The following is a 26,444-nucleotide window of genomic DNA, read 5'->3' on the forward strand; positions in this document are numbered from 1 at the left end:
TTTAAAAACTCTATACACTTCTCCTCAAAATCATAGAATATTGCTATTGACCAGGACTTAAACTCTATATTAGTGATCACCCCAGCCTTTGCTTGAAGATCCTAGGATATTCTGGTCATCTCATTATCCCTATTTTGTTGCTAGGTCATTCAATTGTGTCTATCTTTTGTGACCCCATGGGGTTCATAGCATGACAGACTGTTCTATCCTTCATTATCTCTCAAAATCTGTCCAAGCTTATGTTTTTTGTTTCCACAATGCCATCAATCTATCATATCTTCTGTAGTCACTTTTTCCTTTTGTCTTCAAACTTTCTCATTATCATAGTCTTTTCCAGTGAGTCCTCCTGCCTTCTCATATAGATATTTGTGGCGATTTTACTTAACTAGAGTCAAAAGTATCCTCTCCTCTACTTCTTTTCATTTGTATTGGCCTAGAATATCTAATAGTTCTTTCATAAGATAGGCCTTCAAATACTTGAATACAGTTATCATATCCATGTTTCGCTAATTATTATCAAATTCAAAACAGAATCAATTCTAAATTCCCCAGAAAGTTAATTACACATTTATGTAGTCCTTTCAAGTTTACAAAGAACTTTTCTGATAACAATGAAAGACAGTTTAAATAAGTAGTAGTATAATCATTTTACAGATATGGAAACAGTCTTAAAAGGTTAAGTAAAATATGTAAGATCATATAGAATAAGACTGAAATATTTTCCTCCTTTTATTTATACATACATATATTGTATAACAATATACACACACATAATAACATATACATAAATGTATGTGTATGTCTCTATCTCTATCTATCTATCATCTATCTATCTCTGCTGTCTTCCTTAATAGAGGATAAGGGCCTCAGGGGCAGGGATTTTAAAATCTTGTCTTTATATTCTGAATACCCAGCACAGTGTAAGCATTTAACTGTGCCACATAGAAACCATTTAATGTTTTTATCTTTGTTTATAGGTATTCTTCTCATAATTAAACTTTAATGCTTCTTTCAATTACAGTTAATGGTCGATGGAGTCCATGGTCTCCTTGGTCTGCCTGCTCGGTTACATGTGCAGGAGGGATTCGTGAGAGATCCCGAGTTTGTAATAATCCTGAGCCACAATATGGAGGAAAGGATTGTGTGGGAGATGTCAAAGAACACCAGATGTGCAACAAACGGAGTTGTCCCATTGGTATGTACGAAGTAATCAATGCTTCTGTTCTGATTCGGCAACATGTAAACTTTAACTCTGCCTTTGGCTGGTCATAATTTAGATATTCTGATATAGGAATTATATTCAGTGTGGTCTGAATAATAGCCATTAAAGTAGTCCATCACACAAAATGAAACTTCTGAATAGAGTCATCATGACTTTGTTTTATATTTATTTTAACATGATTAGTATTTGGAATATTAAAAACATAATTCCATCTTTCTTCCTCTCTTCACAGATGGATGTTTATCTAATCCTTGTTTTCCTGGAGCAAAATGTAATAGTTTCCCTGATGGCTCTTGGTCATGTGGCTCTTGCCCAGTTGGCTACTTGGGGAATGGCACTCATTGTGAAGACCTTGATGAAGTAGGTGCCCTTAGTGGGCTATCATATCCCAATATATTTTTTTGCCCATAGGAAAATGTTCAGCATCATTTGAAGATTAGAAAGCTCAACAAAGCAGTTGTTTTGCTTGTTTCCCTACAGTGCACAGTTGTCACAGATGTCTGCTTCATATCCAGTAAGGTTCACCGCTGTGTCAACACCAATCCAGGCTTCCACTGCCTGCCATGCCCCCCACGCTACAAAGGAACCCAGCCTTTTGGGGTGGGGCTGGATGCAGCCAGAACAGAAAAGCAAGTAAGTAATGTGGATGTGAGGTCAATGGGTAAGAAATCAGCTGTGTAAACTCAGAGTGGATGGATCGTTTTCTAATGACAACTCAGCCAAGAGCCACAAGGAAAGAAGAGTGGGGGAGTATCTAGTCTCTCATCAGTTGGGAAGGAAATGCACCTTCTGTTTGTGGGCTTGTTAGCATAGGCTGCATGCTTCACTTTGGATAGCAATTACTGTAAAATTATTTCTGGGAGTTTGGATTGGGCAACAAAAGAACAGATTGAGAAAATATCATAGCTGGGTAGGGAGGTATAACTGCAATTCTAAAAATGCAATTTCACAATTTCATTAAAATAAAATACCCCAAAATATCAGAGGTGAGACTTGATCTGATTTTTTGAGCTATTAGTGTAGCCATCTACTACACTACAGTCTCACTGTTGTCTTATAGACTGTTCTAAATAATTGTTAGCTTTATTTAGCATAATAAATTAATGTATTTAAAATCATTTGGGGTGGTGGTGCAGATTTTTGCAATTTATATAGACAATATGTCAAACACAGAGGGAGTCAGCAACACTTCCAAGTGTAGCCCAGATCAGATTAAAATTTAATATAAAATATTAAACAAAATAAATAATAATACAGTAAAATGAAGATTACATTACATTTTAAAACTGAGGGTTTATAGAACATAAAGATTCTTCTCTAAGTTTTAGTGATTCCCATTTCTTTTTGAGTTTGATGTAGACTTTTGCACATTCCTGCTTAGAAATATATATATGGGAAGGAAAGAAATGTAGGGAGGATTCTGGAATGGGATATAAAGACAGAAAAAATAAGATGGATTAGTACTTCTAGGCTGCTTGCCACTTAAAAGGAGGTACAGGTTAACTATAGCAAGCTAAATGAATGAAGAGTTCTGGTTACATGAATTCTGTTGTCTATGTATAGTCAACCATAGTCTTCTGTTTTTCTTTAATGCCTTTAAGGTCTTATATATCCCAAGCCACCCCCTAGTGCATCATCCACATAGACACTTAGTAAGTATTGGCTACTGATGTTCAAATGTCTGGTATTGCAGGTTTGTGAACCTGAAAACCCGTGCAAAGACAAGACTCACAACTGCCATAAGCATTCAGAATGCATCTACCTGGGTCATTTCAGTGATCCAATGTACAAGTGTGAATGCAAAACTGGCTATGCTGGTGATGGGCACATCTGTGGTGAAGACTCTGATTTAGATGGCTGGCCTAATAAAAACCTTGTCTGTGCAACAAATGCCACATATCACTGCATTAAGGTAAGTGGGAAGGTACATGAGTTGTGCCTTTTTTTTTTTTTGAGACGTTTGTGTATTTATGTATGTGTATGTGTTGTGTGTGTCTTATGAAAGCAGGTTTTGTTACTTTCCTGTCTTATGGCATCATTGTGATATAATGAGACATCCTCACAATCATTCTAGAAGGAGGGTGGTATTATTATTCTTATTTAACTTTTGAGGAAATTTAGGCAGTTTAAAGACTTATTCAAGGTCACACATCTAGAAAATGTCTGAAGCAAGATTTTTACTCAGGATTTCTTAATTCTAGACTAAATACTATATACACTAAACTACCTAGCTGTTTAAGTTGCCATTCTCATACATTTCTTTCTTAGGTCAAAGATCTCATAATATGATACTTCTGGAGAATAAAATTCATCTGACCCTAAAAATACATAGTAGGTATAAATATTCATATATTGTACTTTTTGTAGCCCACATGAATTTTAAACATTTATCCCCTTTATCCAAGGAGGATACAGAGATAACAAATATTTACAGATAATATATATTAAATATGCATACACATACATAAATATATATATAAATGAATTTTAGTTCTTTTTGAAGTTCCTTCCAATGATGCAGATTGTGAATGATCCAATCTTGTTCAACCTGTACAGTTCATGTATGTGCATGTATATATGTGTATGTATTTATACATACTTGCAAAGAAACAAAAATTTATGTACACTGAGAAAGAGAGAAAAAGATTAGAAAAAATTAAAGGGGAAATTGATTCCTCTTAGATCATTTGTTAACTTCACAGACTTATGCTTACTGAGCTTAACTTGCCAATGTTGATTTAGCTTAACTATCAAATTGCAAGTACTTCATCTATAAAACAAAGGAGCTGGAACTGATGGCTGACAATCACATCCACCATCACCACTAATACCGCTATCACCACTACAATTACCACCACCACCACCACAACAACATTTATGTATCTCTTTAAAAACCAAAGAGTTTTACTTCCACTGCTAAAGCTATAAACCTATAATAGAAGAGATAGTTTATAACATGAATAGATTGTTGTATTCAGGTCTAGAAAGACATTAAGTTAAATGTCACTGCAGCCAGATAGTTAGCTTTATGACCCTGTGCTAGTCACCCAATCTCTCTCAGCCCTGTTTTTTTTCATCTCATGGGGCAATTTCATGGTTGTTGTGAGGATCAAGTGAAATAATATATTTAAAACTTTCTTAAGGTACTATATAAGTATTAGGTATTATTAAAATGTTTTAATATTTATAAATTATTCTCATCAGAAGAACCTCATGAAAGAGGTTATTATTTTTATTTTTACAGATGATTAAAGTGAGATTTACAATTAAGAAAGGATTTGACCCAAGCCACATAGATAATAACTAGAAATTCTGAAAATTGGATTCAGTGGTTTCTAAATTCTCTACTCTTTCTTCACCAAGTTGCAAGCAGAGTAGAAACTTTAGTGCCTTAGAACCTTTTTAAAAATGAAGCTTCAAATGTTGCAAATCCCAATTTTTCCTCCAATCTACCTAACTCTTCTTCAGGATTCCTACAACCAATGTATAGTAGAACTAATATTCTTGGTTATTCACCTGAAAAAAAAAATGGTACATTTCCAAACATAGGTAGGTGAATGATTATTGCATATTTCTGGTGCATGGTAAATGTTTGAAAAATGTTTGTTGACTAACTGAAAATTCACATGAAACTTTTAAATATAATCTGAACTGGTTATGATCAATTCACCAAGCATAAAGTAGATCAGGGCGTAGAACTAGAAATATTGTGAAAATGATGACATCCATGACTTTACCCGGTTGATCATGGAAGATGTCTTTTATTTTTCCCCCATGTCTGTAGTAAGTTAATCAATGAATATTCATTAAGTATCTACTATATAACAGACACTATAGTAAACACTGAAGACACAAATGCAAAAGATAGTTCCCTTTGTAAAGGGATTCACAATTGAATTAAGGAGAGATTAGAAATGGCTATAGGATTTCACCTGAAATAGAGAAAAATTCAATGAGTTCAAAAGCAGCATATTATAATGTCCATACACATAAGTAGCATGTGTTTGAAGACTGACCTGAGGCTAAATATGGTAATACTAGATCACCATGACTAAAAAGATTCACTAGTTAATCTGGGGCACCATTACTGCTAGTATTAATAGTAGTACTACTAGTAGAACTAGTATTCTAGTTCTTTGGATCTGTGTCAGTTTTAATGCACTCTTCTACTCCTGTTGTCATGACATTCTGATGTATATTGGCTCAAGATAAAGCATTTCTAATCAGAAAAAATGATACATGTTGAATATATTCAGAAGCTCTTACCCTCTGAGGGCTTGTTAATGCATATGTTGACTTAATAAAAACAAATGTTTTTTTGATGGTTACATTTTGATAATAGCAAGTATTCTCAGGAAGTTCTTATCTGGAGCTCATTTTGAATTGTTAATATGATTTTAGTCCCTTTTTTATGTCTTGCTTACTAAAAGGTACAATATGAAAAGGCAGAAAAATAATTTTTTTTAGGTAATAAGCTCCAAAATGAACATGTCCCTCCACCCAAACTATCTTTTTGTGAAAAATTGAAGTCTAGAGGGGTTGCCAGTTTTTTCCTTTGGCATCTAATTTTGTCATCTAAGGTTGTGAGAAGAAAGGGAAAGATTGACTAAGTATTCTTGAATGCTTTTAAACTTTTATAAAGAGACAGTTCTATATTGTTTTGTTTAGTAGTGTTTGGCAAACCCATGGAGATTCACTGCTTAGAAAATAAGATTACCTTTTGTCTCTCATACAATATGCCAATTATAAGGCACATAATTTCAGGGCAGAACTTGGAAACAAATACACTCATCACTTTAAAGGCTGGCAAATAACTTATGCTCTTGTGATTCCTATATAAAAGTTTCTTATTAAAGAAGCATAATTGGCATCTTTTCTTCTTACTTACAAGAGTTGCTTTATTGAATACATTTTATTAGACCATGGAAATATTGTGAAAATTATGGCAACCATGACTAAAGTTTAGAGGAAAATTTAGAGGCCAAATCTAACTTCTTCATTTTACACAGGAGGTAAAGGTTTGAAAATATTAAATGACTTGCTGATGGTCCTACAGGTATTACATGACAGAGGCAAGATTTAAATATGAAAATCTTCAAACATGTCTGCAAAATTGACTCAACTTTTTCAAAAATAAAATTTCAGGATAACTGCCCCCACTTGCCAAATTCTGGTCAGGAAGATTTTGATAAAGATGGCATTGGTGATGCTTGTGATACTGATGATGACAATGATGGTGTGGATGATGAGAAGGTAAATTAGTTCTTTTTTTTTTTTTTTTTTCTTTCTTTCTTTCTTTTCTTTTTTTTTTTTTTTTTTTTGAGGCTGGGGTTAAGTGACTTGCCCAGGGTCACACAGTTAGGAGGTGTTAAGTGTCTGAGATCAGATTTGAACTCGGGTCCTCCTGAATTCAGGGCTGGTGCTCTATCCACTGCACCACCTAGCTGCCCAGTTAGTTCTTTTAATTACATTTCTAACCATGCACTATGATATGGCAACTATTTTTAAAAAATATTTGACAGTAATCACTTTGATCATTTTTTACCTAATGAAAAAATCTTTCCAAATATTTCTACATGCACATGCTTTCTCTTGGCAATCTGATCTACTCTTGACTTTTGTCCTCCCTCACTATTTTTGTATGGATAATTTTCAAGTTTCTTTTTTTATTCTCAACAGAATTCTGATCCTATAATAGTACATGAATGCCCCACTGACATTTCAAATCAACAGGCCTCAAAGTAAACTCAACCATCTTCACCATAATTCATGCTTGTCCTTCTATAGCTTCTCTAGTTGTGTTAGTGACTCTACCTTTCCACCATTATGAGCTAGATTCTTAACTGTGACATTGTCTTGAACTTTTCTCTAGTATTCATGTCTTAGATCTATTTCATTTTCTACTGATTCTGGGTCTACAATGTTTGCCATGGCTGTCTTTTTTTGTTGCCATTAGCATGACAACCACCTTATTTAAATTCTTGATTCTCATTGTTTAAGGTTGATTGATACCTGTTTAAACTTCTCATGTGCTACTTTCTCTGCTTTCTCTGATCACATGATTTTTCAACTCAAAACCTTTTTTTGGTTGTTCATTGTCTAACAAATAATGTATGAACTTCAACTCACCACTCAGCTATCTAACTTTAGCATTATTTGGACATTCATGTCCTTGTATATTTTCTAGCTTCAAAATGCATCTTCTGATTTATTTCTTATTATGCAATTTTATACCTTACCCTCTATTCAAACTAGGTTGCCTTCCATGATGAATAGACATCCTTTTTTTGCTCATCTTTTTGTTGCAATTCCTCTCGCCAGAAAAATTCTCTTCTGCCATACTTACTTTTTGAATTTTTTTATTTCTTTAAGGTCCAGCCTAAATTACTTAAGCTCTTCTTAATATCTTATTTTAATGAGAATCAAAATCTCTCTTCAATTTTATAGCACTTTATTTGGATCTCTTCTGTTCACATTATATTACCCCTTTTGTCATAATTAAATATATTTATGGAAGACATGTATGTGTATATAACACAGAGGAAAATGTGTGCTTTTTTGTTCCAAGCTGTGTATTCCTTCCATCTATCTACATGTTCTTACATCTGGTACTTCTTGTCCATTCTTCAAAGATTCTACACAAAGTATTTTGCTCTTTAAGGTTAAAGATTGTCTTCTGCCACATCATAGTTAGGTGATACTGAGCAATCACTTTACTTCTTAGTTTTCTAGGCACTTACCTAACTAAGATTATAAATTGCAGGCAAGGTCCCGTATTATTAGAGGAAGTTTCCTCATCTAATAATGTCCTGTGTCAATGAAATCACAAGTCCTGGCCTTATCTGTTTAAATGTAAACTTGATTTTATATGATACCACAATTGAGTATATTGTGGCAAAAATAATGGAATTAAGAATTTTGCCCCTGGATTTGACTTCAAGTCTACTCATTATTAGACTTTGCAACTATAAGAACAAAGAAATTTCTTAAGACTTATCTGTACTATGTCTTTGACTAGATTTTATTATTTCACTTATGGCTATTTTACCCCAGACAATAAATACATTATAATAAAATACATAAAATAATTTAATGCTCAACTGAACAAAATTTTGAGTGAGATAATACTTATAAAGCACAGTGTCTGGCACATACTAAATATTATGTAAATGCTTATTTCCTTTTCTTCCCTTTTCTTTCAACTCAAGCATTTCCAATTTTTTATGTTATGTTTTCTCTTCACTTATTTCCTTTGTCTTTGTAGGACAATTGCCCCCTTCTTTTTAATCCCCGTCAATCTGATTATGACAAGGATGAGGTTGGAGATCGCTGTGATAACTGCCCTTATGTTCACAACCTTGCTCAGATTGACACTGACAATAATGGAGAAGGTGATGCCTGTTCTGTAGATATTGATGGAGATGGTAAGTTCTTTTTCTTTCTCATTACATTTCATGTTTTTTTTTCCTGGTAAAGGATTAGAAGTAGCTGCAAACCATGATCTATTTTGTGGTAGTGATGTGATGCTTCATTAATTTTTGGAAATTATGATAAAATGATCAAGCCAATTGACCTCATAGAAACCATACTCCATACGCATTCTTATCTTTTTACTTCCTTCTATGGTGAATATCTTCAGCCCTACTGAAATAGACACACAAGGTTGATGAATTTTATGTATGCCCTCTTTAGTTTTTGTGTTTTTCACCTTTTATTCCTTTCACAGTTTGGGGGGATCAATATCCTCTTGCCTCAATGAAATTCTGCTTTGGAAAAATATATGCATTTTTGCATTATTGTATTGTGTATACCATGTAAAAGCATTTTAGCCATTGAAAGCAAATAGAGCAATTTTTCTTCTTCAGCATGGGGCTGTCAATGGTCCTGAAATTGTGCCACAGAAGCAATTACATGCTCTATCTACCAATTAGTATAATGTTCACCATTAATACTATTAAGGGACTTATTTGGGGCCTTATTCATTCATGTGATATGTTCCACAAGCTCATAGCCCTGCTTTACCAACTTTGCTTCCTGACTTACATCCCTTTACCAACTATCCTACATATGATGATGCAATGTCTACTGCATATATGGCATTCTAGTGATGAGGAATGAACTACTTCTGCATGCTGCTCAATTCTGCTTTGGGGGAAGCCTTAACTACCAGGAATTTTCCCTCTCCCCCCAATGTCAAGGCTGAATTTGCCTCTTTGTAATTTCTACCTCTTGTTCCTAGCTCTGCCCTAGTAGACCAGAGCAAGTCTAATACCCCTTCAGATGCTTGGGGATAGCCATAATGTTCCCTCCAAGCCCTGGTATTCACCATCTCATTTATACAGCTGAAACTTCATCATAGTATTATGATCTCAAGGTCTTTCACCTTCCTGGGGACCTTTTTCAAGACACTTTTCTACATAGTAGTGTCCTTCCGAAAATATGAGAGTCAGAAGTGAACATCCCAATCCAGATCAGATAGGATACAGAAAGACTATTGATTCCATGATTTTGGACAGCATGTCTCTCTCATTCTTTGGATCTCACAAATAATTTCTCAGATGGCATATGAGTTGAAAGTATCTTCTATTTGTAGATAGGATGCTTCCCTCCTCTCCTATGCATGTTATTGTTTGAAAAAAGTTGAATATGTAATTAATACATATGCACATATGTATATGTATATATACACACATATATACACATATGTATATGCATTTATACATATATGCATATGTGTCTATATTATATATATATATATATATATATATATATATATATATATATATATATATATATATATATAATCCAGAGAATATATATGGTATATATATTATAGTATATATGCTATATAAAAATTGTATATATATATCCATATATATGTATAGTATGCATATATATGTTTATGTATAGAGTAGAGATATAGATATATTTAGGTGGACAGATAGAGTGAATTTCTAGGGGGCACTGAGGAGTCTGCAATTTATATATTTATAAATATCTGAGGATACTGATCTGAAAGAAAAACTGTACTGAAAGTATTCCAATCACAGCATATTACTCTCAACCAACCATTCCCATGAGCATCAATTTAGTCACTGTCTAAACTAATTTTCCATCTTCTACATATTCATCTCTTTTCTTTGCACTTTATTCAGACATCCAGAGGTCAGATTTATAACATGCTTACTCTTTTGATTACAAGCACCAGGGGAGCATTCTAGTGATATTTTCTACCCCAAGAGTCATAAATAGCCATGTGCATCCTTAAGACCTTTTCCACTAAGACCTGCAGTTGTTGTATCTTCAGTTTATCAATAGGCTAAACAAACATTGCTTACTTTAAGCAATAAGGCCTAGAGTAAGAAAGTTATCTTCACAATCATAGAGCTAGTAAAGTGATAAAGATGGCACTTGAACCAGGTCTTCTGGGTGCTGTCTTAATACTATTTCAACCACAGCATATTTTATGCCAGCCTAGAAAATTTTCCCCACTTCTGTGATTTCAAATGTTTGAGTTCTGGAATTGGTTCCAATCTCTTTTCAGCTACTCAGTTACACATTTCTCCAGTCTACTTCCAAATGGTTATATCAACACCATTTCAAATTCATTGTGGTTATGACAGAATTCCTCATCTCCTCCCTTAAATCCTTTTCACATGATCTTCCTAACTGTTGGCAATATTATGATCCTTTTTGTATGAAAAAGCCTCAGTGTTATCTTGGATGCTTTGTTATTCTTTAGTTATTTCAATCAATTGCCAATTTATATTATTTATTTCTACACAATGCAACTTTCCCAGGAATGTAACATCATTGATTAAATTTCCTGAAACAAAAGAGTAGACAGAAAATCTGGCAAAGCTTTATCATTGGTATTTTCCCACTAGCAAATGCTAAATTAATGTAATATCCTGCAGAACTCATGGAGTCTCAATGGAGATAATCAATTGGTCATACAGGTTGGAATCCCCAAAGGTGTGCATTATAAATACACTCACTAAAAACTATTTATTATGATTTATTACTAAGAAATTCCCAAGAGTGAGATCTATTTTTTAAATGGGAAAATTCTAATCAATTTCCAAAAAGAAATAGAAATCATACTATTTGATAAATCCAAATACTTGCACATACAATTATATTCTAGGTCATTTGCTTATTGAAGACAAAACATACTGAAAGTGATTTAAGGAATAGGACACAAAGTATAGCTTTTTCCTAAATTCAAAATGCTTCATATGTTTATTTGGTTATTTGCAGATGTTTTTAATGAAAGAGACAACTGTCCCTATGTCTACAATACTGATCAAAGAGACACTGATGGTGATGGGGTTGGAGATCACTGTGACAACTGCCCCTTGATGCACAATCCTGACCAGGTAAATAATCGGATTAAATGAATGAGTAGAAAAAGACTGAACTATAGCTTAGCCTAATAAAAAAATTGGTAAATGAATGAATAAGCATACTAAAATGAATGCTTTTTAGTGTATATAACAGTTTATGCACAAATATGTTTATTTCATGAAACATGGTGCAATCAGGCTTTTGCAGCTATGTTCTTGGCTAAAATTTTGTATGCTTGCAGAAAATTACTATTGAAGAGTTCTGATAGTCACAGACAAAATATAGTGGATTTTCTAGTCATAGTTGCTATGACATGAAGGTATTTATTAAATCCTAACTCTGGTCTCAGATTCCATATGATGTCTTTCCATAAGGTATTTGTAAATGTAAAGGAGTATTTTCACAGATACAATAATAAGGGACATAAAAAGAAAAGGAAATAATAAAATACTTTAAACTCATGGTATTTATATTCTCATAGTGAGAAAAAAAATCAGCTTTCCTACAGTGGATCTTTGTTAAGGCCAATAATTTGAATTGTCCTCTTGATGTTATCTTTTTTTTTTTTTTTTTTTTCTTCTTCACTAAAATGGGGTTAATAATTTTTCACTTGATCTTGTTAGACTGATGTGGATAATGACCTTGTTGGTGACCAGTGTGATAACAATGAAGACATAGATGAAGATGGCCACCAGAACAATCAAGACAATTGTCCCTACATCTCCAATGCTAATCAAGCTGACCATGATAATGATGGTAAAGGGGATGCCTGTGACTCTGATGATGACAATGATGGCATTCCAGATGACAGGGACAATTGTAGGCTTGTTTTCAATCCTGACCAGGAAGATTCAGATGGTAAGTACCCTTTAAATGAGAAGAATTCTGCTTATTCTATTTTTATTTTTCAGTTTGTATGTGTGTGTGTGTGTGTGCGATTGTGTGTATATGATTGTTCATTTGAAAGCCAAGAAGTCTGTCTAGAAATGTGTTCATAAAAAGTTCTCCAAAGGCAAATAGATATTAATGTGATGAAATCATCCTAAAATTATAATGGAAAAACACAGTTGTTTTAGATATCATATGGAACTGGACACTTGAAATTCTGTTTGTTTCTGCATGACTTGTCTGATGCATTGCTGACATGTTGCTGTGTTTGCATTATTTAACAGATGCTAAACATCAAATGTGTATGTATTTGGCAGTGGGGCTAGGTAATGTCGGAGCTTTCATAATTTATAAAGGGTCTGGTGATCTTTGAGGAACAAGTCTCACTATTTGAAATAGAGACAGAGATGAACTATTGACCGGGGAATGATACTTTTTTTTTTTTTTTTTTTTTTTTTTCCTGAGAGAGAGATATGGGAATTGCTAGCTAGCTAGATTTTTTTTTCTTTTATTTTAATGGGCAAAGAGTATAAACTATAAAAAACAAACAAACAAAAAAAAAACAACAAGAAATGCTAATCTTCCCTGGAAAAAATTATACCTTTAGAGGACAAATTAATTTGGATTAGCAAATTCCAGGATCTCTTAGAAACAAGGAGACTGAGAAAGTTGTGTCAATGGCACGTGTGAGCACATGGAAATCTCCAGGGTATGACTCTCATTATTTAAAATCTAGATAAAGAAATCACAAATGCTCTGATTTATGGTCTGTATTAAATCAGGTGTTCCTTCTTTAAATCCCATGCTACTTAAAGGATCCATTCTTTCAAGAGCTTATAATTAGAAATCTCTGGTACTGCCAATCAATATACCCTCAATATTCTCCTCAAAGGAAGATAGATTTGCATAAATCTTAATTTTAGACATAAGAACTCACTCTATGACCAGTGTAAAAGAATTTGGAGTGGGAGACTCCAGTATTATCATAAATGTTAAGGCAAACAAGTTCTGGAGCACACAGATGTCCAAGATTTGGAGTTTGTCTTGGGATATTACCAAGTTAAATGGTCTTGGAAACTTGAACACAACTCTGGAGAATCTGGTCTCTTTTTCCCAGCAGCTGGATTATTTCCTTGCATAGCTTTTAAAGATCCTAAAATCATAGGATTATAAATTTAGAACTATAATGGAACTTAGAGTTCATCTTGTTTTGCCATCTCTTTTATATATTAGGGAACTAAGACCCAGATAAGTTAAATTACTTTCACCAAGTCACACATATCAAAAAAAAAAAAAATATATATATATATATATATATATATATATATATATATCTATCAGAGCTGGGCTTCAAATTATGCTTTTCTGATTCCTTACCTAGAACTATTTTTTTTAATCAAGTAAAAGTATTTTATTTTAAAAATTCCATTTGCATTTTCAAATTTGTGGAATATGATTTGTGGCCTCTGATAGTTTGCTAATTTAAGAAAAAAATAAACAAAAATATATTCTAAACATAAAGAACTACGTAAAACATAATGGACTTCTTTACAAGGTAATGAGTCCCTTCTCACTTCAAGTCTTAAGCCAAAGACCTATGGTGGAATATATTGCAGATGGGATCTTTGTTCAGAAATAGACATTTGCCTCCTACCTAATTCCATGATCCTTTGATTCTTCAGTACATTTGACATATCTCCTTATTGACAGAAAATTCCAGGAAAAGTAATCTTGACCAACAAGATCTTGTCTACTTGTGTCTTGAGCTTAGGTAGTTTATCACATTGTTCCCAAATAGGTTCCTTTATACAAACTGTCCTTAATAAAATTGCTAAAAATTTTCCAGTAAGTAAATCCTAAGTAAACTCAATTTGTTAGTTTAATACTCCTGTCTGAAAAATGAAGGAGCAGAAGATTGGGAAAGAAATATTTTACAAATGGAAAGAAAAAGTTAACATCACTAAGGAAGTTCTCAACAGAGTAAGAATAGAATGCAAAAACTTCTGACATACAAACCATTGTTTCAAAATTAATTCCAAAGTAGCAGTTTATTTGAGTTTTCCTTTTAATATATGCCATTAATTTCTGTTGCACATGATGCTTTTCGTGGTGGGGTGTTTATATGAAAAGATGGAATGAAGTAGAGAAGTGGTAGGTATGTTGTGATGATTAATACAGTCAGACTAATAACTGCAGAAGTCCCAAGAGAGGAACTGATAAAGGAATATAGACTTTAAGATGTTGTAATAACTAGACTTCAATTTTCAGGACATGTTAATTTGCTTTTATTAGTCAGAGACTAACTAATAATTGCTACCTTTAAAAAAAAACTAATTTAGGTTTATTTCCTTTTTTAATATAGGTGATGGAAGAGGTGATATTTGTAAAGATGATTTTGACAATGACAATGTCCCTGATATTGACGATGTGTGTCCAGAAAACAATGCCATCAGTGAAACTGATTTCAGAAAGTTCCAGATGGTGCATTTAGATCCTAAGGGAACAACCCAGATTGATCCTAACTGGGTAATTCGTCACCAAGGCAAAGAGTTAGTGCAGACAGCCAATTCTGATCCTGGTATAGCTGTAGGTGAGTTTCCAAACAAAACATGCCATTACAGTCCTTTAGTGGATAAGGACCATGGGAGATACACACATTGCTTTGCAAATTATGCGGGCAGTATTTGGTGTAACATTTTGAGTATTCTTATTGACATGAACTATTTAAAACTTTTCTCATTAGAACCATCACTACATTAGGAAATGAGCTGTTAATGTTTAATCTTGAGCATGCCATTTTTTATTCTGAAGTGTGACAATTGGAGCAAAAAGGGAGAATTTACAAGAAAACAGGACATTTACTAATATTCTGAATAGAGAAGGTTAGCTACAGCTCTTCCCTCCCATGCCCCTTCCTAGAATGAAATGGACGAGAAAAGGGACAATGATGGCACTTCTTTTCTTTGAGATTCATTGAAATGTTAGATGTATCGAAGTTTCTCTAGATTTACAGCAGAGCTTTAATATTTTTATAGAAATAAAAGTAGCATAGAATGATTTATATATCTAGGATATATTATAGTATTTTACATGTTTCTGGATCATTCTAACCCACCAAAGGGCAGTTAAAAGCCTAAATGGCCAATTAAAGGTTATCCCACTGCAAACTAGTGACAAGCATCAGATTAGCCAGGATTGAACTGGAAAAATAGATAAAATAAGCTTTCAGACAGTGAACTCCCGATTGAAGCATTCTGGAGGGCACAGAGGGATGATGTGGAATCTCATTCCTGAAAACATCCCTTAAAAAGAAGACAGATCTCTCTATTAGAGGTTACATGTCACTTTGTCTTTAACAAATCAATGTGGCATATAGCAGGGAGAGCTTTATTCATAGGGTCAGAAGATCTGAGTATAGATTGCAGCTTTCATATTTATTTATTGTGCCATCACCAACAAAATACTTAATTTCTCTGACCCTCAGTTTTTATATCTGTAAAAGAAGACTTATAGCACATTCCTTACCATATACAGTTCTTATGAGAAAAAAAATGCATTGTGACTTCTGGTGTAGGTTTTCATGTAAGTTGTTATCATTATAGATAAAATTGACTTTTGTATTTTTAATCCCTTCCCATCCTCATGATATTCAAACAAAAACAGAGACCAAGCAAGGAAAAATACCAGGGTTAAAATCAAGGGCATATGTAGCTTTCCTTGAAATTCCTTGCCCTAGAAGGAATCTTCCCTAGCTTTCTAATTCCATAATATATTATTTGTGTTTCTATTATAGATCTTATCACATGTGTAATTATTTGCATCTTTATATCACCTGTAAACTCCTTGAGGTCAGGTATCATATCTTGTTAGTTATCAAATCCTTTCTTAGCATTTAACATAATAGATCAGCCAACTACCCTTTCTTAAATACCTACTGGAAACATAAATGATGATAGCACTGACCTCCCAGAAAGACAAAGGACTATAGTAATGGTTTAAGTAATTGTGAGACTATTCAATAAGATTAAGGGTTTATTCATCATCATCTGAAATTATTGCTTCCTTCTCATTTGAATCCAGGTTTTGATGAGTTTGGCTCTGTGGACTTCAGTGGCACATTTTATGTCAATACTGATCGTGATGATGATTATGCTGGGTTTGTGTTTGGCTACCAGTCAAGCAGTCGGTTTTATGTTGTGATGTGGAAGCAGGTCACTCAGACTTACTGGGAAAATCAGCCCACTAGGGCTTATGGCTACTCAGGTGTTTCACTCAAAGTGGTGAATTCTACCACTGGAACTGGAGAACATCTCAGGAATGCTTTGTGGCACACAGGAAACACAGAAGGACAAGTAAGGAAATTGTGGTCTATAGTATAAATATTAGTAAGGGGAGATGACTACCTGCTTTCTCCTTCAATATCTTATAGTTACTATTTCCTTTAGAAATGGAGTTTTGAAACCTCCCATCCTTTTCCAGTGGCAACTCTTTATTCCATTTATCTTATAAATATCAAAGTACACATCTTTAGGAAAGTGTAATACTTTAAAAAAAAGACTAAATGATATTATTTATTTTGCATGTGGAAATTCCTATTTCTTTTGAGATGTGCTATTTCTTGTAGAAAATGCTAAATGATAACTATAACATTTACTTTCAATTCTGTTCAATTTTATTTTAAAAATTTCTAGGTACGTACATTATGGCATGATCCCAAGAATGTAGGCTGGAAAGATTACACTGCTTACAGGTGGCATCTAACTCACAGACCCAAGACAGGTTATATGAGGTAAGAGACCTCAATTATTGCAGTTTCTTTCCTATTTCTTAGGTATAAATTACTTTTTGTACCTTTCTCTTTTGCAAAAAAAAAAAAAAAAATGATTAATGGATAAATTCACTAGTTAAATTTTCTCTAGAATCTTATATTTAAAGTATTTTTCTTTTAAATCTTCACTTTTCTATAGTACAGTTTAGTTTAAAGAAATGCCTCTAAAAACAAAGGTTAGAAGGCTGTGTGTGTGTATGTGTGCATATGTGTGCAGGCACATATACATACTTTGGGTTGGGAGTGAAGAATGATAGAATTAACAGTAATTGAAATGAGGAAAAATATCTCATGTAAACAACCAATAATATAGTTATTCAGACAGTTCCAAACTGCTTCTAATTTATGAGTAATCTATAATTATAGTTAATATAATATAAAATATATAAACATAATATTAAAAAGGAATCCTATAATCTAATCTATAATTATGGTTAATATAATATAAAATATATAAACATAATATTAAAAAGGAATCCTAAAGATAACACTAACAAACATTTACTCCCATATATATTTACTCCCATATTTTTCTGATATGACAAAATATTTATATTTAAAAAAGAAACATTTTTGAAATAATTTCCACTAAAAATTAAGGTTGAGGCCAAAAAAAGAAAAAGACAAAATGAATGGCATAGTCAGTCATCAGTCAATCATTGTTCAGAAATAAAAATAACCCTAGTTAGTATTTATATAGTGTTTTAAACCATGTAGTATTTTATTTGTTCTCACAACAACCTTACATGATAGGTACTATCATTAGTCTTATTTTTATAGTTGAGAAAACCAAAGCAGAATGCGGTTCAGTGACTTTCCCAAGTTAAACAGAGAGAAATAATGGAATTAAAATTATTTAGTATGTTTTGATAAATTATTATCTAGAATTTAGATTCCTAATATGTTCAAAAAGGAATTAGAATATTTATATTAATAATTTAAAACTTATTAGATAGCCAACCAGTATATATGTTATTCCCTGATATGTTAATTTCAACAAATAGAAAATGTTTTTCTTAATTGAAAAAAATTAAACCTCAATTAATAAAAAGAAATATCTTACTCTCTGCTTCTCTATTAAAACTTTGACATTACTAAATTAATGCAGAGCTTTTGCACATATTTGTTATTTATAGGGTCAATTAGTTAACATTTTTTTCTCATTAGTTAAATGGCTGTGCATTGAAATACCTGACAGGTTAGCATGGAAATCAGGTTCCTTGGAGCACAAATATTGCTATAGTGTGCTTAGTTATAGTAAAAATGAATTTTTAAAAGAATTGTGACTCAGTGGAATTCAGTATTTTTTTTTTTTGATAGCCAAATGCATTTAGAGCTATATTAGTGTGCCTAATAAATAGCATATGTCTATTAGCCAGCAGGAATGGGGAACAGTTTAGGGACAAGCAACATAGGTTAGAATAGATAGAGAGCTAAAGCATTTATTAAACATCTACTGCAATAAACACTGTCTCAAGTGCTGGGGATATCAATAAAAGCAATCAAGTACATCCTAGAACTCAGTGAGCTTCTATTCTAAAACAAGAACTAAATGACTAGGGACTGGGTGGATTACCTTGGAGGGATGGTTGTCATGTGGTCAGGATGTCATGTGAACCTTTGGTTCCAAGATAAGATAAGGTAAAAGATGAGCTATCAGAGCCCAGTATTCTATCACAAGAGCCAAAGTTCAAATGAAAAGGGGATAGGAAAAATGACCAGATTCAAGGCTGTGTGAAATAAAGATTGGGAAGTGGCATGGAGCCCATCCAGGTCAAATGATGCGTTAGCTCTCAGAAGCAATGGTTTCACATTGCTAGACCACAGTCTAAGAATGACATAGACTTATCACATATTTAGAGTTATGAAAGAGTCAACAAAATATATTGAAAAGATCACTGGATTCAGACACCTGGGTTCAAATATTACCTATGTGACCATAGACAAGCCTCATTACTTTCCTAAGCCTCTCTTTCCTTATCTGTAAAAGTGAGATAATGATAGCTATGGTGAGACAGTATACTATAGTGGATAGAGAGATGATCCAACATTTAGGTCTACTTTTGATATGTCTCCTTGATTATGTCTACTTTTGACTCTGGTCACCAACCTTTCAGCGTCCCAGACACTGACCTGAATTAGTAAAGGGAGCTTTCTCACTATACAGCAGTGAAATCATAGATACTTTCAAAAAATAAAATATGAAACAGGAATTACTTGATTGAATTGTTGAAGATCAAATGAAATAACACGCATTCTTTGTTGAATATCAACACTTAAGGACATATCAGTTACAATCATCATAATCTGACCCCTGAGAATAAATGAGTAAAATCTTTTACATGCATACCTTAAAGCACTCTTGAAATGTACTGTATAATCATTAGCTATTATTAGTGGATTTATCCACATTCTCTAGAAAGTTAATTGAACTCTTATTGTTTCTTTTTTTAACAGAGTTTTAGTACATGAAGGGAAGCAGGTTATGGCAGATTCAGGACCAATCTATGATCAAACCTATGCTGGGGGACGGTTAGGTCTTTTCGTCTTCTCTCAAGAAATGGTCTTTTTCTCAGACCTCAAATATGAATGCCGAGGTGAGTTCTGGTGAGCATTTTTTTGGAAACAATTCACTGTCCCAGAGGTACAACTTTATGTTGCAAAGCAATATCAATTAGATAGAGTTCCCTTCTTGGGATTTCATATAAATCAAAGGTGAAGTTTAAAAAATTGAATATAAAAATGTATATCTTTATGTTGTCTAATGGACATTTGGAGATGTGTGCTATAAAATGAGCTGTGACTTGGTCAGTTTATAACCTCCAGACTGTCTGGGAATCTGTAATGAGTTTTTAAAAAAAGAAGTGCCTGTTCTCTATGTGATACCTGTATTGTAAATTAAAACCTTGGAGAGAGGAAAGTTATAGACAGAAAGCGATTACTCTTCAATATGCAATAACTTTTGAATTATATATGAACTATTATATCTGGAATGTCCAAATCCCTGCCTTCAAACAGGTAAGATATTTTAGAGATGAGACACTTGAGGGCTAGGGAATTGAAGAGGCTTAATTAGGTCATAGTGAGTGGAACAAGGAGAATAGCTAGAATCCTTGACTTCTGCTCTCCTTCTGTCTATTTTCTTTCCTTTATATCAAGCTATCTGTCAAAACAGCTTCAGGTATTTCTCCCAATAAGCATGGATGTTTCTACCCTGTGCAGAGCATTGTGCTACTGCAGAATAACCTTTTCATAATATTTGGATATAAGATATCACAAGGCACTTAACTTCCCTGGAGCTTATAAATGAATTAATGGGGCTAAATCATCTATCCAGCTCTCAGTCTATGACCTCTATGTTCTTATAATCAATTCTTTCTCTCTCTTATAGATAAGGCAATAAGACCCATAGGGAAAAAAGTCAATTGCCCAAGGATAGCTCAAGTCACAATCCCATTTATTCATTTTTATTTTTTTTCTTGTCCCTGTAGATGTCTGAGTGAGTGATGCTGCCTTTCCAGCAAAGTACTGTATGTGCTGTGGGTAACAGACGCCTCAATTCATCAAGGAGTTCCTCTCTCTGTGCCTCCTTCTCCTTCAGTTCCTTGATCCTCTCCTCTGAGCAGCCTTTCATCTCTCCATTGCTAGGAGTTGCTCAGACAATCCTATGCTCAAGTACCTTCTGAGAAATAATATCAAAAGGACTCTCTTTTTTATGGCCAATGTGTCATAGAAGCAAAATATGATAGAAGCTTTCTGCAGAGTGAAAAAATTGAGTATGACTATGTATGTCACTGTTTTTATTTGTTTTTAAAAGGATGACGTTTACATGTAAAGTGTAATTACTTAATATATTTATGTATATGTAGCTGAAGAGGATGCTGAGTATAAGTAATGTCTTAAATTAAGTAGGAAAATGAGTGCTAAACCACTTCTCTATCCAAGACTGGCCTACATGAATATATCAGCCAAGTGTGAATAGGGATTAAATCAAAGTTGTAATGTTATAATAATAAAGAAAGTGTTGGAGAGTAGTATATGATTCACAGAAACCAGTGTAATGTGTCTTCCAACTGATTGGGGATGTTCTTGGGGAAAAAAAGCCACTAATAATAATCAAAACAACCCACATATTCAAAAGGCATCTTTTCACATCAAAGTCAGGAAATACCTTTCAGTAGAGATCTAGCAATAAGACCTTATTTGTGACGGTGTGAAAGGCTAGATTCTGTAGGTTAGAAGAAGAGCCGGTTGGCCAAAACAAACTTCATGTATACAATAACAAAGCAGAGTATCCCAGCTTGAGCCTTGAACTATTTTAAATCCTTCTACTTTTTTTATGGTTTGCCATTCCCTGATTTCTTGTGGGTTGTTACTGTTTTTCCCCTCTGACCCATTTTCCCAATCTCTGCTGCTGAAAAAAATTAAAAACAAAATATAAAAACAAATAAAAAATAAACAAATGCACTTTGACATGTAAATCCTGATCTAGGCTTTGCAGATGACAGCAATGTTATGGTTACCTAGTTTGGTAATACATTAAATTAAGGTTCCAGTTATAAATGTTGGTTAATATTTATTAGATGATTATCAGATGCAGCTACATTCTCTAATAAATTATTTTAAGCATGTCATACATACATAGCCTACTACATTTTTGAGAAATATAAGTATAATGGCCATATAACAATGTGTACATACTACTAAAGTAATGTATGTGCCTGCCAAAATACATGACTTGATACTATTAATTTTCATATAGAATGCTATAAATTACTATAGGAGGAAATAATATCATAATAGTTTATAAATGGAACCTTAATATATAGTTACCCCCAATTATAACTCACTATTTCATTTTATTATCTCCTTACTGTACATAGGATATTTTCTTGATTGAATATTGACAGGAAACCAGCATTTATTCTTACCAGATTCATCAGTTAATTAGTTACACATTAATATAAAAATGTACAATATCTTTTTTCTTTGCATCAAGTTACATGTCGTTTCTGCACAGGAAGTACTTGCTAATCAAATTTCACGAACAAACTTTACTAAAGGAAAACTTTTTTCCTGCAAGGCCCTCCTGGGCAAATTATTTCTGTTCCTATCATTTTTCCCCCCAATGGACATTTTACTCTTATAACAATGAAAAATAATCCATAGCTTTTGACATTGTTGCACATTTTATTGCATTTTCATATTAACAATTTAAAAATACTTCTGGTGATTACTTTTATTGTTGTTTTGATTTTGTAATGTTTTCATTCTTAGTTCATGCTCCACGTTTTTGGAACTGTATCCCAATTCCAAGTAAGGGTTGGGGAGACTTCATTAAATGTCACAGTTGTCATGGCCATGTAGGATTTTGGTCATTGGGAGTTGTTTGAAATGGTACATCAGTGTGGGACAATGATGTTAATATTAAGAATGTACTATATTTTCCTTTGTAAATTATTTATATTGTTTTTCTTTAAAAAAAATCTTTCTCGTCCATATTGATGAAACTGCTTTGTTTTGCCAAAGACTGTAAATAATTATTTATTTGTTTACATGGACAATTTTTTACCAATGATGTCCTTCATTTAGCTAGAGACTCATTTTTATACTTTAAAGATTAATAAGAAGAAATAAATTGTAAAAAGGTTTTATATAAAAGCTTTTCTCTTTACCTTTTTTATAAAATGAAGAGATGTTTTGGGGAGGGTAGAAATAGAGGGAAAAACTCAAATAGGAAAGATAATTTTTTAAACTGTTACCTAAACAAACCTGTTGCTTGGTTATGGACTGCTTCAAATATACTCCTCAGAGGACAAACTGAAGGTTTTCTGGTCCCTTATGGAGACATTTTAATTCTACACAGATCTCATAATATCCACAGAATCTTCTAGCACTCTTTATAATCCAATCAGTTAAAAATTTATCCCTGCTGCTTCTTGTCATTGTCAAACAAAGTTGGGAGCAGATTTTTTACACAGTGGATATTGGCAACTAACAGGAGAATGATTCAGACAAATTATAGCAGCACAAGGGACACCCCTCACTAATACAAGCTGTACTTGTCTTGACTCAATCAAATACTACAAAAAAGGAATCATTTTTTCTAGGCAAAGAAATTGAATATCTTATTGTACAACTAAAAACAAAAACATGCAAACACCACCACCCAAGCATTTTAAGGAAACAACAACGTGATAACTTAGTGTAGTAGCCCACAAAAGCTCCTCATTGGTTTTTGGACAGATTATGATGAATTAAAAGGAAAATAGGTTGAGAGGATGGAGGAAAGACAGATATATTAAGGGAAGAAAGGAGGAGAGAAAGAGGAAAAGAGAGATGGAGAAGAAGAAGAGGGAGAGATAGAGAGAAAAGGGGAGAAAGACAGAGGCAGACAGAGACAGAGAGACAGAGGACAGAATGACAGGAAAGGAGGGGAAAGAAGAGTAGAGAAAAGAGAAGAGAATAGAAGAGGAAGAGAGAGGAGATAGAGGAGAAGAGAGAAGACAGAGCAAATGGAGAATGGGAATAGATAGAGGAGAGAAAAGGAAGGAAGGAGTTCTAGAAGACTTGGAGAAAAAAAGAGTGAGGGGAGAGATAGAGGAGAGCAAACAAAGGAAAGAGAAGTGAAATGGAGAAAAGAATGATGAAAAGTGGAAGAAAGAATGGGACAGAAATAATGTAAAAAGCAAATTATATTAACTTGAAAATTAGGTTAAATCAGCACTCAATCCAGAAATAAAACAAGAAGGCATAATATGGTCATTTGGCAAGAGCTGAACCCAACACCCTTGTGATAGCAGATATTACAAAATATACAAATTTTGTCTAAATTATAATTTCAAAAGCTAGCTTTTTGCTGAGTATCATATTATAATACACTTAAAAGTGAAAAGGAATTTTACAATATACTTGTATAACATTTGACTAAGAAATGTAGGCAAGATATTGTAGAGAAGACTCTTTTTTCAGGTACAGGACAGACTAGATGACCTCAAAGGTCCCTTCCAGTTCTGAAGTTCCTTCCTTCTTTCCTTCCTTCCTTCCTTCCTTGTTTCCTTCCTTCCTTCCTTCCTTCCTTCCTTCCTTCCTTCCTTCCTTCCTTCCTTCCTTCCTTCCTTCCTTCCTTCCTTCCTTCCTTCCTTCCTTCCTTCCTTCCTTCCTTCCTTCAATTGCTCACTCAACAAATATTTATTAAGAATCCATTTTATATCCACATTGTGCTAGATGCTGAGAACAAAGGAAAATACATATAACGTAGGTTTTTTTTTTTGGGGGGGGGAGGGTTTGGAAGCAATGGAAGTATCAGAAAAGACTTCATGTGGGTGATGGTGATTGTTCTGAACTTTGTAGGAAGTTATTAATTGGAAGAAGTAAGGAAGGAGCACATTTCAGGCATAGAGAAAACCCTATGTGAATGCATAGAAATAAAGATAGAGTGCAGATCTATGGATCAGCAAAAAGGCTCATTTGGCTGAATAACTAACTGCAGGAAAAGGACAAATATGTTAACAAGCCAAGAGAACCTACCATTGTAAAAGGTTTGATCAAACAGAATTGTTTGTTTTTGAAGTGGATGGGGAGAGCTTAACATGCCAATTAACAAATTAACAATTTAACAATTAATTTTTTTTATGACAATGGTATAATTAGGTCTGTTTCTTAGGAGTATCACTTGAACTGTGATGAACTGAAGAAGAAAGTAGGAGCAAAATACTTAACCTGAATATACTCAAAAACAAAAACAAAAACAAAAACAAAAACAAAAAAACAAAATAACCCAGTAGTTTTGGGGAAATCATTTAGTTGCGCATGAGAATTATAGCTGACTAAGTTGAAATATAATAGCTCAATTTCCCACTCCCCGTATAGGAGCTCTCTCTCTATGTCTCTGTCTCTATTTTTCTCCATTTATCTTTCTGTTTCTTTCTTTCTTTTATTTTTCTCTCTGTGTAAAATATTACTGGTGAGTTATGTTTCACTGTGGCTTCCCCAATCATAGCTATAAATAATTTCTCCTCAAGGAAACTTTGTGTGAAGGTCACTGGCAGACAACTGGTTCAAGAAATAATACTGTTCTTGCTTGAGGCTCATCAAACATGCTTTACTACTTCTAAAAGAGACAGAAAGAACATATTCATGCATATATAATATTTATTTTAAATAAAAATGCTAGTGATTTCAATTAGATTTGTGATTCAAACTAAAATTTGAAAGTTGCTTCCCAAAGAATACATGCAATTACAAAAATATTCTCAAAAGTTTTAGTGTTTGGAGATATACATTAGCAGTCCCTCAAGCAGCTATTGCTTATTAAAGTTGTAGACAGCCAGCCACTAGGAAGATAAGGTAGTTCATGATGTGGGTCTGGCTAGGAAGGTCCTATTCAATTTTGAAGAACCCCAGATCAGCTCCAAACTAGGCCAGTGGAGACCCCAGACTGACTCTCAGAACCACAGGATGTACCAAATAGCTTAGTGACTTTTTCTTTGCCTACCTGTGCAATCCTCTAAGGAGTACTCAAATAGTATGTTATACTTCTAGAATACTGTGGGTGGCTTGCAACTTGTGAAACTAATTGATGCAATTAAAATCTGTTTCTTCTTTAGCCAAATTGAGAGGAATTTAATAGGTGGTTTCTTTTTTCAATTGAATAAATGAAATCGTATTTATTTAGCATTTATTAGATACAACTAACTATCGAAGATAACAAGACAAAATGAAATAGTCTCTGCCATCGAGGATGCTATGTTCTATTTGGAAAAGCACATATGATGATGGTGGTGGTGGTGGGGTTGATAGTCAGGGAAAAGAGTGGTTGTTGTTTGTTTGTTTTCCTCTGGGGAATTATAAGAATGGTGAATGTAGCCACAGGGCTGTCAGTTAGTAGTCAGATTTATTACTCTCTAGAAGCAGTGGTAATATGATTATATTGATTTGGTCGCTATTTTCAAAGCAAAAGGTAACAGTAAGGGTGGCTCTGGGGATGAGGGTATGTAGTCTAGCAATGATGATGCAGGGTATCCTAAGATGGCTGGAGGAGTTATTATGAAGGCTAGTTTGGAACTAGCCAGGGATGTAGGTATGATATGGTCTATGGTTCAGATGGCACTGTCTCAGGATGTGTATGTGTGTGTGTGTGTGTGTGTGTGTGAAGAT

At 33.6% G+C, this 26,444-nt stretch overlaps 1 protein-coding gene across 1 annotated transcript in view; it reads left to right on the forward strand.

The window, feature by feature from the left end:
* The window catches only part of THBS2 (thrombospondin 2), a 45,586-nt gene extending 22,640 nt beyond the window's left edge, over positions 1-22,946 (forward strand). The window contains exons 10-22 of the mRNA XM_074309294.1: positions 1,022-1,195; positions 1,455-1,582; positions 1,703-1,855; positions 2,916-3,134; positions 6,368-6,475; positions 8,487-8,646; positions 11,483-11,601; positions 12,193-12,427; positions 14,820-15,047; positions 16,538-16,809; positions 17,149-17,246; positions 19,743-19,882; positions 20,777-22,946. Of these exons, the coding sequence (XP_074165395.1) occupies positions 1,022-1,195; positions 1,455-1,582; positions 1,703-1,855; positions 2,916-3,134; positions 6,368-6,475; positions 8,487-8,646; positions 11,483-11,601; positions 12,193-12,427; positions 14,820-15,047; positions 16,538-16,809; positions 17,149-17,246; positions 19,743-19,882; positions 20,777-20,784 (2,042 nt within the window). The 3' untranslated portion in view covers positions 20,785-22,946. The remainder of the gene's footprint in view (positions 1-1,021; positions 1,196-1,454; positions 1,583-1,702; positions 1,856-2,915; positions 3,135-6,367; positions 6,476-8,486; positions 8,647-11,482; positions 11,602-12,192; positions 12,428-14,819; positions 15,048-16,537; positions 16,810-17,148; positions 17,247-19,742; positions 19,883-20,776) is intronic.
* Positions 22,947-26,444: the final 3,498 nt, after the last annotated feature.

The sequence above is a fragment of the Sminthopsis crassicaudata genome, chromosome 4 (genome assembly GCF_048593235.1).
Source record: "Sminthopsis crassicaudata isolate SCR6 chromosome 4, ASM4859323v1, whole genome shotgun sequence".
In the NCBI taxonomy this organism is placed as follows: Eukaryota; Metazoa; Chordata; class Mammalia; order Dasyuromorphia; family Dasyuridae; genus Sminthopsis; species Sminthopsis crassicaudata.